Below are 13,274 nucleotides of genomic sequence, written 5' to 3' on the forward strand. Positions count from 1 at the left end.
AAACCAGTTTTCAAAAAATAAAGATTCGTGTTTATAAAGCATGTCTCCTTTGTTCCAGATGTAATATCTTTGAGGTTAAAAGGTGTGTTAATAAAGTAAAGACCAAGGAAGGAGCATTTTTTTGTGAAAATTTGAACGTTTCAAAGGGATTTTTTCAACATCGTAGTTACAAAGCAAAAGAAATTTAGAATCAGAATCAGAATCAGTTTTTTTCGTGTTATTAAGCTGCATGTAGCAGTCAACATATATACACAGAATTAGAAAAAGAATATAGAATAAAATAAAATAAAATAGAATAAAATAAGATAAAATGAAATGAAATAAAATTCACACTATTTACAATAAATATCGGGGTCACATATGGATAAATGTGTGTGTGGTGGATTACGTTGATATAACGTGTAATGTCCATGGGGAAGGAAGGGAGGTGTCAGTGGGGGTCCCGGGCCTTGTTGATGAGGCTGAAGGCAGAAGAGAAGAAACTGTCTTTGTGAGGGGAGGTTTTGGTCTTGATAGTCCTCGACCTCTTGCCGGAGGGGAGCATTTCAAAAAGTTTGTGTCCGGTGTGGGAGGGGTCTGCTATGATCTTTCCTGCAAGCTTCAGAGTTCTGGAGGTGTGCAGGTCCAGGAGGGACGGCAGGTTGCAGCCAATCACGTTCTCGGCACAGCTGATGATACTCTGCAGTTTGCTTTTGTCCTTTGCAGTAGCAGCAGCATACCAGATGATGATGGAGGAGGGGAGGATGGACTCGATGATGGCAGTGTAGAAGGTGGCGGGTTGAATTTCTTCAGCTGCTGCAGGAACTACATCCTCTGCTGTGCCTTCTTGGTGAGGCTGCTGACGTTGTTCTCCCACTTGAGGTCCTGGGAGATGATGAATCCACAGTGTCAACTGGAGAGTCACAGAGGGTGATGGGGGAGGGTGGGGCTGCATTCCTTATGAAATCCATAACCATCTCCACTGTCTTTAGAGCATTGAGCTCCAGGCTGTTCAGACTGCACCAAGTCCCCAGATGGTCAATCTCCCACCTGTAGGCAGTCTCATCTCCACCTGAGATGAGCCCGATGAGGGTGGCAGGGCCTCCAAAACCAAGGGAGAAACCTCAGAAACTTTGGTTTACCCCATTTCTCTCCTCTCACCAACCAGTCGCGGCAGATGTTTCGCCCTCAACTGCGTCTGGTTCTTTAAGAGATATCATCCTGTTAAAATAGAGTTTTTTCTCTCCACAGTTGCCAAGTGCTGCTCATTGTGGGAACTGTTGGGTTTTCTCTGTAAATATTTTGAGGTCCCGACCTCACTATGTAAAGTGCCTTGATACAATGTATATTGTGATTTTGGGCTTTACAAATAAAACTGAATTGAATTGAATTGAAACCAGCACAGTTTTATAATCTCAGTAGTTTGCTCCTTGCTCCCAGAAACAAAACACAACAAAGAGTTGGTCAGTTTCCCTTTACACCATCAAGTAAGCAAAAAAAACATCCAAGGTCAAGTTTGCCTTGTAGTCAATTTTCAACCTAGAATATCACAATAAGTACATTACGTTCCTAATGTGCGAGGAAAAATGTTTTATCAACTGTATGAAACCGAGCAGCCTTCACAACCTGTCACATGTTCCATTTATGTATATAAAATGAGGTACATATTACAAAATTGTCACAGTCGTATTGACATATAAGTCTTCCTTTGAACCTCTGGAAAGTTGAAAGTGAAGGTTTTCATCTATATTGTTTCAAAGGCTTTGTGACATGTGGAACGCAGGGGCAGCCGAGCAGCAGTAAAATAAGCTGCTCCAAGAATTTTCATTTAACTTAACACGTGAATATTATATTAAGTTTTAAGGCCCCTCAGCTTTTTAAACATGTTAGCTAAACATATTAAATTAAAATTTTATTAAAGCCTGATTTAAAAGTGTATTCTCTGATCATGATATTGTTGGCCTTCATTATCTCCCTTCTAAATGAGCGCGCAATGAATCCTGGGGTGTGTTGGGCCGGGAACGATCCTTCCTTGTTTGGGATTGCAAGGACGCAGCTCGGGCAATGGGACAGCCGAGTCACAATGCTGTGTCCCAATTCAGGTGGCCCCTGAATTGGGACACAGCTATGATTACAAGAAAAGCTTGCTATTATTGAGGATTGTCCAGTTTACCCTGCCAAAGCTCTCTGTATTTCACAGTGCCACCAACCCTGTAAAATATAGAGGGCATTTATCTTGCTGTTACTGCCATGCATTTCAGCCTAAATCAGAAATAAGAAACTGAGATATAGGCACAGTGTGCACGAAGCCTTGTGAAATTGTGTACCTTGCTGCTTCTGCCACGCGTTCCAGCCTGAGTAGGATAACTGTTACTGTCCTACATATCAGTGAGTGCAATTTTGGGTAAACAGACTTACCCACACATTGTTTGGTTAGTTTAGTGTAAGACTAGGGATGGGTATCGTTAAGATATCAACAGCACTACTACTCTTATCGATACTGCTTATGGACGCAGTGCAATATTGTTACTGGTTCTTTTTGTCACCTTTTTCAAGAGGGTCTTCCTGCAGGCTCCATTTTCAGTACAGCAAACCCACACCAACAATACAAAATAAAAGTATGTAGTCACTTCCGGTTTAAGCGATTTTTGTTGTTGATTCAAATTTAATTTACTTTATTTAATAGTAATGTGAAAACTATTATTAACGTAGCATACATACTGACTTACCGACTTTGTCTACCAAGTGTAGAATATAACATAATTATTCCAAAATAACAGTATCTTATTTAGCTTAAACTCAGCCCATGAGCAACATCAATGTTCTCTAAAAAAAAATTCTGCAATCAGCTGAATTTATATGAAAAACTGACGACTGTGGTACTTGATGACAAAAGAAGCTGATGTGTCTACTCGCAATTTAAGCCTGAAGATCTTTAGGAGAGACATACATATAAATATATATATATTAATTATGTGAGCAATGCAAGCACACATGGAGGGCTGGAATAGGCCTTTTAAGAATGGTTTTACTTTAAAACTATATTTATTTTCTTAAAATAATTTAACTAATTCTTTTATTTCATAACCCTTAATGTCTTATGTATAATATTCATCATGTCATATTCTGTTGTGTGTTATAACGGCAGATTCGATTTCACCTACCTCCTACATCAACTATGCTTTGCTGCTACGTAACTCGCTTACTTAACTCATTCAACTGTATTACACTTTGGCTTAAGTTTACGTATATTGCTTGATTTTTAAATTGATTTAATTTTAGCTTCCCTTGTCTAAATTTTCTATTTTCAACCAGCATTCCTTTCATATTTGGTTTTAATTGGGGGTTCAGTAAAAAGGTCTTCACAGTTTAATCAAAGTGAATAAGTGCTTCATTAAAAAATAAAATAAAAAACAGCACACAAACTGACACAAATTATCAAAAATTCTGTTTTCTTTTATTTAAAATACAGATTGTCCATTTGGCATTCACAGTTGGCCAAATACTGTCGGCCATCAATAATTTCTTTGCAGATTTCCAGAGGCATTCTGCGTTCTAGAATCCCAGGATGAACTCTCTCTGGTCTTCATTCAGGCCCTCACTGCTTTCCTCCATCCAAAGCTTCCATACTGCTGCTCAGCCTGAGCCAATTCCGTTTCCCCCATATTCAGTTCACTGGGCTACTTCACCCTGGTGGTTAACAGCTGATGGTTTGCCTCAACCCATTCTGCTGCCTTTTTGCAGTCATGTGAAATCCTGGTCTCCACTTTGTCCTGTAGAAGAGGAAGATAAACAAGGTGGTCTTACTATAGCACGATTGCTGCACGAACAATAACCTCTATTCAAATGACATACATTATAGAAGGGCATCCCTCTCGGGTATGCAGCATAGAACTGGAGAGCTGAGCACTTCCACTGCTGCCTCCACATCTTGCCATGGCTTAAATAAAAAAATTGTTATGGGTATAACTGAGACCCTACCATTTAACCTTTTCCAAGTCAATCAAATGTCAAGATTTTTACGGTCTCACCTTCCAAGGTCAAAATTCCCATTAGCATAGCACACCACCATTTTTGCAAAGCTGGCATGTCAATCGAAAAGAGGTAAAACGCACAGTATGTCAGATTAAGTATCCTTAATGGATTTTGAGTTTACTTTGAATTACGAGGTCAACTTACAATAGTGAAGTCATATCGGTGTAAAGGGCATAATAAAACATTCATAATTTAGGTTAATATCCTTAATCAGACAGAGAATGAAATCAGATCAATAGCGACCCATACCATCAACATGAAGATGCCGCAGTCATTCCTGTATTGTTGCCTTGGAAATACCTAGCATGTCAGAAAGCAGTTAGTCATGAAGTTATGGTTTCATGGATCATTGTGACAGTAAACTGAATATCTTTGGTGTGTGGACAAAACAAAACATAATCTTTGGGTTTAGGGCAACGCGATCAACATTTTTCACCATTTTATGAAATTTTATGTACCAAACAACTAATCGATTAATCAAGAAAATAATCAACAGATTAATTGATTATGAAATAATTGTTAGTTGCAGCCCTAAACTAAACCAGACTTATAAGAAAAAAATATAAATGTCAGATTCATCTAATCAGACAAACTAGTTCTCTCTTCTCTGCTTTGGCCATAGAAAACCTCTATTATAACTTTTTTTAAAAGCGAGAAAATGTCATGCAAATTGCTGGGCTCATTTATAGCATACGTGAGCCTTGCTTTAGATATTGGTAATTATAGCTAGTGACTTTGTTAAATAAATAAATAAAATGTTGACTGTTACCAATAACTCCACCTCTTTCACGTGAACGCGCTCGTAGCCCGGATAGAAGAAGCCAGGGTTAACTGAGCCACTCGATAACCAGTTCCGTCGTGCAGATTATCGGGACGCGCGGTGTCGGGCTTATCAAAGCCACAGAACCCCAACACACCCCGGGTGTCTTCGGGTGTGAGTCGTTGCGCAGGCCTCGGCGCGCGGTGAGGACGAGCCCACGAGCAGATAACACGGCAGCGGGAGCGCGCTGAGTCAGTCCGCCTCGCGAGGCAGCGTCACGCTGCGCTCGGCCCGAGCCAACGAGCGTGCGCGTGCACGGCTGGCTGCACTGTCACGAGCCTTATCTGAGCCGCGGCGGAGAGGAGGCTGGAGAATTAGAGCGGACATCAATTATACAGGAGATCTTATTTGCCGACGTTTAGTGCGTAATACATACGCAGCGTTCCAAGTAGCATAGACAGTAGACTCGTACTTCGCGCCGCCGCTGACACTCTCTATCGAGTTATTCTGGTCAACCCGTGATGTACTCGAGCATTTATTTCTGCTAGCCCGCTAGCTAGCCAGCTAGCCGTCGAGCGAGCTCCGCTGTGCGTGACTCGGAGTAAGTCAACGTTTAATTCTCGGACGTGCTTTTGATTCGAACGCCTCGCCGCGTCCATTCGGACACGCATCCACACGGCGGGCGGCTGTAACCTCGGCGAGTGCCCCGAGTGTCGCGTCCGTCTTAGCCAGATACGGATTGAATGGAATAACGCTCGTTTGTCGCGAGGCAGCGGAAACGAACCAGTTAACGAGGATAACGTTAACTTACCCCGCTGCTGGCTGGCCGGCCGAACCACCTCCGCTTAGCTACACGGCGAACGCTACCCGAGCTAGCCACCCACCGCGACACCGCAACAGCGCTCGCTAGGTAGGTAGGTAGGTCGGTCATCAGGTCATCAGGTCACCCCGAGTCTGCGAGCGCACGACCGGCGAGCTCCTCTCAGACGGCAGGTTGGCCATCTTCCGCTCCTGCCCCGTGTGACGAGCTGATCCGCGTCAGGTCGCGCTGGTAGGTACAGGCCGGAGAGGCAGGACAGAGCGCTGCGAACATGCCGGCCGTGTCGAAGGGAGATGGGATGCGAGGATTGGCCGTTTTCATTTCGGACATCAGGAACTGTGAGTGTGCATTTTCTCTCATTCCACTTGCTCAGATGTACGAGACGTCACTATGTAGTGTACCCGTTCGCATGCGGTAGTAATACCCCCCCCCCCCCCCCCCGTGTGTGTGTGTCACTATAGAGATAAAGACTCATGGCCCCCTGCCACAATCCACTATCAAAAGACATCATAATAATTTATGAAGACATCAAAGTTAATACTGGAAACTAAAGGTGCTTTACCCACTGTAGGTGTGACATAACAATGTCTGTGTTATGCTTTTGTGTTTTGTCAAGTTGGAGTGGGTCGCCCACTTATCTGAAGGTTGTCGGTTCTATCCTGGCTTCCCCAAGTGTCCTTGGGCAAGACACTGGACCCCAGCTTGCCCCCGGTGGTTGTGCTGAGTGAATGTGACGTGACAGACGAACACACCGTATATGCAGAAGAGCTGCACGAATGTGTGTGTGTGTGTGTGTGTGAGTTGGTGAATGTGACCAATCTTCCCAGCCCATCGTTGTTGAGACTCGAACAGGGCTATACCCTTTTACAGTTCTAGCCAGGGCTGTACGTTAACCTACGGCACTGCTGCTACAGAGGTTGAAAGTTTTGTAGAGTATAAAGTGTATAACATCTCTGAAAACGACCACAAGTAGTGCAGTGGAAAAGGAGGGCACCTTAAATCCAAACAAGAAGCGTTTTCAGACAAACATTTTTCTTTATTTGCCCAAATTAAAGGGAAATAACACCTTGATATACAAAATATCAAGTCCAATTTTTTATATTGCCTAATATGATGAATAACAAAATCCATACTTTACATTTAAAATCGACGTGAGAAATCTGTAGTCCTGTGGGCAGACATCACTTTAGCTGTTTCAGACGCGAACTCCAGACAATGGCCGCAGAATTGCGTCTGGACGCAAGAGTTTGCCGGAGTTGTTCACATGATAAACGCAGCGGGAGATAGTCAGAGTCAGCCGCAGCGGCAAAGGCAGGATAATCTCCAGAGCATTCTGTGGTGTCTGGGCGGACCGGCAGGCCCCAATAACTCCGTTAAGGAAAGCTGGGTTTTTGTTTACCCGCATCAACACACCCACACGCTTGCTGAGAATTCTCCGGAGATCCTCCTGCTGTATTCTCACATGGGCTCCCTCGGACATTCTCCGGATATTATACATACATCCCAGACAAGTTCAGGACAATGTCTGGACTTAAGTGCATGTGTGAAAGCACTCTTTTACATTGGCTATTGCAAAATTTAAAACAAGCTTTTGAAACTAGAAGATGATCTAAAAAAAAAAAAAAAGATGCAAGTCATTTGTTATTTAAGTTTTGAAAGCATTTATATTTAATTTTCATAAGCAGTGAGTGTTAACATTTTTGATTGAAGGTTTGTTTGGATTGCTGCTGTTTGTTTACATTTGTACTTAAAATTTGAGATCAACTTTATTCGGTGATAATATTGTCCAGTAGCTAGCTAGTTGGAAAAGTTGTTTGAACTAATAAATGCTGCTGCCTGCAAGTCACCAATAAAATGTTGTTCAGAATTGTTTTTTTATATCATCATCAATATCGTTTTCTTGAAATATCGTGATATAATTTTGAGGCTATATGGCCCACCCCTAATTACAAGTACACCTTCTCCTGACTGACTCAGAAAACAACTGAAGCATGATCTCATCTCCTCCACTGCAATGTCAACAGTACTGAAGACACCATCAGTCAATGGAACCTGACCTTTCAGCTCCATGCCCTGAAAAAATGTTAAAACCTAAATCAAAATACTAATACTGATTTGAAAAATGTAAGTTCTAAATATTTTTATCTCATTTGCTTTTGTATCACACCTGAAAGGTAACACTCTCTCCCTCAGGCTTAAGGTTCAGAAACTCCTCTAACACCCCTCCTGGCTTAGGCCTAAACTTCATCCCTTCGAGTTCAGACACTGTTCTTGGTAGCTCTGCAGAAGCAAATCATTTCCCAGGTAGGATCCAACTTAGTATAAATAAACCAACAACTTATTTGTTAAAAAAAAGGATAAAATAATAAAATCCTAAGAGAGAATAGTTATATTAGGGTGATCAAATATAATGTATTAATTAAAGATAAACAATCTGTAAATAATAAAGGAAATACAAATAAGATTAAATTAAATAGCAGCCTGTACCAAATAGTAAAACAGGCTAAAATGTAAATAAATGGACAAATAAATAAATAGAGTTCAATTAAAAGCCAGACTAAAAAGGTGGGTCTGGGGTTTGCTTTTAAAAATGGCAGCACTCTGTGCTGCCCTCAAGTTTTCAGGAAGGAATATAATTGCAGCGACGATAGAGCTGCCATTTGAACATTTGACATGCACAGTCTTCAACGTTGTTGAAGTGCACTCTCCAAATGCCGAAAGGTGGTGGGGCACTTCAAACATAGTCCACCAAATGCTGCAGAACTGGAGAAACAGCAAGTGGGCTGAAGAGTGAGCCACTCGTGGAAGATGTACCAACTAGATGGAGCTCCACTCTGGAGATGGTGACGCTTGTGCAAAGAAATCAAAAACCACTAAGAGAGGCGCTAGCCCTGCATAAAACCAACGTCGCCATGCCAACAAATGCTGAGCTGGAAAAGCTGCAGAAGCTGGAGACATTGCTGGAGCCCTGCAGGTAACCCTCTTCCTTTCTGGCTGCATGGTTAAGCTCAATACTTTCAGTGTGAAAGCTGATATACATGGTGCTTAACGTAGCTTAACGTGTGTTTGCCATTGTTTACAACTGAGTTAAAGGGTAGTTATTTTAGCCTCACGTCCATCTAAGATATGTGTCATATTACTTTTTGTGTAGAAGTCCCTCACAGTTTGACAATATTTAATTGTCTTTTGCAGATACTTAACCAAACTCCTTGGAGGAGAAAAGTTTGTATCCTGTTCCGTGGTGCTGCCTCCATCATGCCATCTGTCTCGGGTAATAGAGAGTTCAGAGGATGACCCAGGCTACATCTTCAAGTTCAAGCAAACCTTCACCGTGGACATTGAGAAAATCAAGGACAAAACAAACAGTACACGGCTGACTTGCATTTGACCCAAGGTTTAAGGACCTCAAGTGTCTGCAAAGATCTGTAGAGCTGAGTTGTGGGCATTGCTTGCTAGCATTCTGAAGGAGGAGATGCTCGAACAGCAACCCCCTGTGTGAACAGCAACGTCTGAATCTCCACATAAGAAAGCATCTCTCTTAGTTGCTTCTGATTCTGAATCTGATGATAAGGAAGACTGTATTAAAAAAGGTATAGAGCGCTATAGAGCCGAGCCTGTCATCAGCATGGAGGATTGTCCCTTGGAGTCGTGGTCCAAACATGCTTGGGCATACAACAAGTTGGCCTGCCTTGCTCGCAAGTACTTGGCAACAACTGCCACATCAGTACCAGCTGGCTTGGGTCAACAAAATAGAAACAGTGTAAAACTTTATATTTCTAAATTAAGGCCAATCTGTTGTTGCTGTTGAGATAACCTGGTCTAACTGAGCTAACTGCTTGATTTTGAAGTATGTTCTATTGAGAAAAATATTTTTTATGGAGTTTGTTTTTCGTATGGGCTTATGACAGTATACTTCCTGTTTTGAGTGAGATTTCAATATGATGGAGTATGATATTGTAGTATGAGACTACATGTCATTAATCTGTTTTACATTCTACATCAAATCTCATTTTGTGGATGTTTATTATAAAGCCCTATAGTTGTGAGTTAATAAAACTCCCTCACAATGGAAGGTTTTTTTATTATTTACTTTTGTTCAACTTATCTGAACTCGTTTTATGGACACTGTAGTATGTAACTACATGTCTTAAATTTGAGAGTTGTATGTTCAATATTGTACAACCTAAAGTGTGTGAGTGAATAAAAGTCCCTCACAATTACCTCTTGTTCCAGTTATTTAAACCTGTTAAGTACATTTAGTATAAAACAAATTGTGTCCACCCTTTTGATGATGTTATTTCACTTAAAAATCTTTTATTGGGGTAAAATTTGAACAGACTAAATAAATACATTTGTGATTCATCGCGATCAACGATATGAAATAATTTGATTAATAGCGATTTAATATTTAAATCGTGTGACAGCCCTAGTTAAAAGCAAATCTGATGTATAAGTAGGACCAAGACCACTAAGATCTGTAAAAGAATTTTAAAATCAGGTCTGAAAGTGATAGTCAGCTATTGCAGAGACTTTGAAATGGTTGTAATGTGTGCCCTCTTTCTGGTCTTGGTCACAACTAGCTGCCAACTTCTGCCAAAATTATTGTCGCCACTGCTTCAGAAATTTATAAAATGTCATGAAGTCACAATTACATGACTCATTCATTCATTTTAATTTTAAACATAATTGTTACCATTGATGCATTGTACCAGAGTTAGCCTAGGGGAGATTTACATCCACAGTCCCCTGGCAGGTCACAATTAAAACATTCACTAAGTGACAAAACAATATTGAATAGACTACACAGACAAAAGCATAATGCAAATCACTTAAATATCACACGCACACACACAAATACTAAAAACCATGACCATGACCATAGTCACATATTTGGGGTCAAGAGTGAAGCTCCACAGCTGCAGCATCTGCAAGGTTCCAGACCCCCTTGCAGCTGACTTGAAACAAAGAATCGGGAATTCGTTTGCGCTCATTAAAGTGGATCCCAATCAGTTAAAAATGCCTTGATCTGCCCCGATGCCGATCATTGTGATCGGGACATCCCAAAAAGCCTTTAATAATTGAGTTTGAGGGCCTGTTTAATACCAGGTTTTAGTACCCATACCCAACCCCTGCACTGGGGACCACAACTTATTTTCTGTGTTAACACGCACACATTGAATCTGTGATTTTGTGGCACTGCTGTGACAACATCTCAAAGTTGATTAGAGTCTGGCCCTGTGCATTAGGTTTCAAGAGATGGGGACTTTTTTTCTTCGATTCTTGAACTCTATAGTCTTTTTCTAGACAGTTTCAACATGTCCACATTATAAATGCTGACGTTGTGCTTCTTTCTTTCCGTTGTTAGGTAAGAGCAAGGAAGCTGAGATCAAACGGATCAATAAAGAGCTGGCCAACATTCGCTCCAAGTTTAAAGGTGACAAGGCTCTGGATGGCTACAGCAAGAAGAAGTATGTTTGCAAGCTGCTTTTCATCTTCCTGCTCGGCCATGACATTGACTTTGGACACATGGAGGCAGTCAACCTACTGAGCTCCAACAAGTACACAGAGAAACAGATAGTAAGTCTTCCACTGGTCTAACTGTTTGTTACAGCATTGATTGATGGAGACATACAGGACAAATGTTCAACTTTTCCTGTCAAGTTCTGCATTTTAATTTGTCATTTCTTATTGCTACGCAAGCAGTCCCACGGTGGCCATTTTTCAAATGTTTTATTATTAGGATTCATATTATTATTGGGATTTTATATCCTTCTCATGTTCTATTCTTGACTTGCAAGTGTTAACAAACATGAAGAAGTTTAAAATGATAAAACCGTTGCTGATCATCTGTCATAGAGGAGCAAAGAAACATGAAAATATTCACATGTAAGAAGCTGAAATCAGAGAATTTTGACTTTTTTTTCTCATAAAAACTACTTAAACAGATTAATCGATTATGAAAATAATTGGCGATTAATTTAGTTATCGCTTATTAATCCATTAACTGTTGAAGCCCTACATTTTATTAAGCTCTAAATGGGCCTGGGTGACAAAATATTATCCCCAAAAATGTTTTTTCATATCGATATCGATATGAATCAAATCACTATTACTGTCAAACTTAAAGGTTCCTATTTACTCCTAAGTGAGATATATGAAGATATCTCAAGGTCAATTTGGGTTTAAATATTGTTTATCTTCCGTCAGAAGTTGAACATGAGGAATGTACTGAAGAAATGTCTCTCTACACTCCGTGTATAACTGGGGAAGTGCCGTCTCAGAGAAATGTTTGGAGAAAGAGACCCTATGGTCTGTTGATGCGCCGATATCACACTGGTTGTTAAGGGGGACCACCAGCACATGCTTGGGTCTGGGACTGTAAAGCCTTGCATTGTGCTCTCGAGGATGGCCCTGTTTCAGATGGGAAAAAAAGACTAGTGGTATTACCTGACTTTGTGGGAACATGCTTTCCACACAGTTTGCAATGCAAGTAATGCTACTATTCTGCGTCTTGTCAGACTTTAAATAACCAAAATATCTCCACTACCGAATTCCTCGGACCCATCTTTTTCAACAATGTCCTCAACTTTTGAGCCTTGGGCTGTGTCTGACTGGGTGTCTTCTTTGGTAACGCTGTCTCACGAGTTCAAAATTTTCTATCGTCATTTTCTCCTTTATCTTGCTCCCACTCCTGACGTACAGTACTGATGTGCACGCTGATGTAGCCCAAACATTAACACGTGTGCTGCTGCTGCCTGATTCGCCTACGCTCTGCTGTGTAACCTGATCGGTTCGGCACGGCGCTATTCTCATTATCATTGGCTGTCCGGATTGTTTGTCAAAACATGGACCGAATGAGTTTTATCGATGTTGTATTGACCGTGTCTTATATTTTTTTCAAGGAAAAGTTTTTTTGCGATAATTATCTTTATCGTTTAATCGCCCAGACCTATGCTCCAAAGAACAAGCAGCGGAGCCGCTAATGCTAGTTTTGTCACATATTCAAACACTAAACTTTTCAGTGAATCGGCAGAAGAATATGTTGAATGCAGAATCTAAAGACTTAACAAGCTGTGACTGTCTTAACTAAAACCTTTCTGTTAACAAAAACTGATATTGAAATAGAAAAGTTATTCACTTATAGTTCAGGAGCAGCATCTAAATATTGCACAATCTGCAATCAGTAGAACAAAATTTACTAATATCCAGCATTTAGCTTATAAATTGACAAATACACATTTCACAATTGCACAATACCCCATCTGTCGTCTCAAACCCTAAAATATTCCTGTATCAACCTGGTGCTGCTTTTCTTCGGGACTAACTTGCCCAATGTTGCTTCTTGCTCCATGGAGGCCACTCCACTAATGGAATGTTTTACTTTGGTTTCACGCGTGTGTGGTTGGTGGGCGTGTACGCAGTTGCCTTGGGACACTTATGATTGGTGAGCATGATTAGTACATGAGGATGACAGCAAGAATATGTCAAACCATTGACAGCAAAGTATAAACTCTGGGTCAGAAGTGCTGTATTACGTATTTTAAATCGCTTCCTTTTGCGATTTGCAAATCATGCTGTTTCAAATCGCAATCATTTGAAAAGCAACTATTCCTTCAACCCTAAAAATGACAAGGTGTTATGACGTGGAAATGTGCTTTGTGTGTGTTGTCAATTGTGTGA

General features: G+C 40.9%; 1 protein-coding gene and 1 long non-coding RNA gene across 4 annotated transcripts in view; one reads left to right on the plus strand and one right to left on the minus strand.

The window, feature by feature from the left end:
* Positions 1-3,414: 3,414 nt before the first annotated feature.
* Positions 3,415-4,921, minus strand: LOC118288399. The gene is made up of 3 exons (XR_004785870.1): positions 4,784-4,921; positions 4,264-4,314; positions 3,415-3,752 (listed from the first exon to the last, which is right to left on the minus strand). It is a non-coding gene; the product is annotated as an uncharacterized LOC118288399 (long non-coding RNA).
* Positions 4,922-5,794: 873 nt separating this feature from the next.
* ap2a1 (adaptor related protein complex 2 subunit alpha 1) overlaps positions 5,795-13,274 on the plus strand; it is a 31,544-nt gene continuing 24,064 nt past the window's right edge. For all 3 annotated transcript variants that reach the window (XM_035614435.2, XM_035614436.2, XM_035614437.2), the window contains exons 1-2: positions 5,795-5,932; positions 10,960-11,171. In XM_035614435.2, coding sequence (XP_035470328.1) covers positions 5,866-5,932; positions 10,960-11,171 — 279 coding nt within the window. In that variant the 5' untranslated portion in view covers positions 5,795-5,865. The remainder of the gene's footprint in view (positions 5,933-10,959; positions 11,172-13,274) is intronic.

The sequence above is a fragment of the Scophthalmus maximus genome, chromosome 17 (assembly GCF_022379125.1).
Source record: "Scophthalmus maximus strain ysfricsl-2021 chromosome 17, ASM2237912v1, whole genome shotgun sequence".
Taxonomy (NCBI): domain Eukaryota; kingdom Metazoa; phylum Chordata; class Actinopteri; order Pleuronectiformes; family Scophthalmidae; genus Scophthalmus; species Scophthalmus maximus.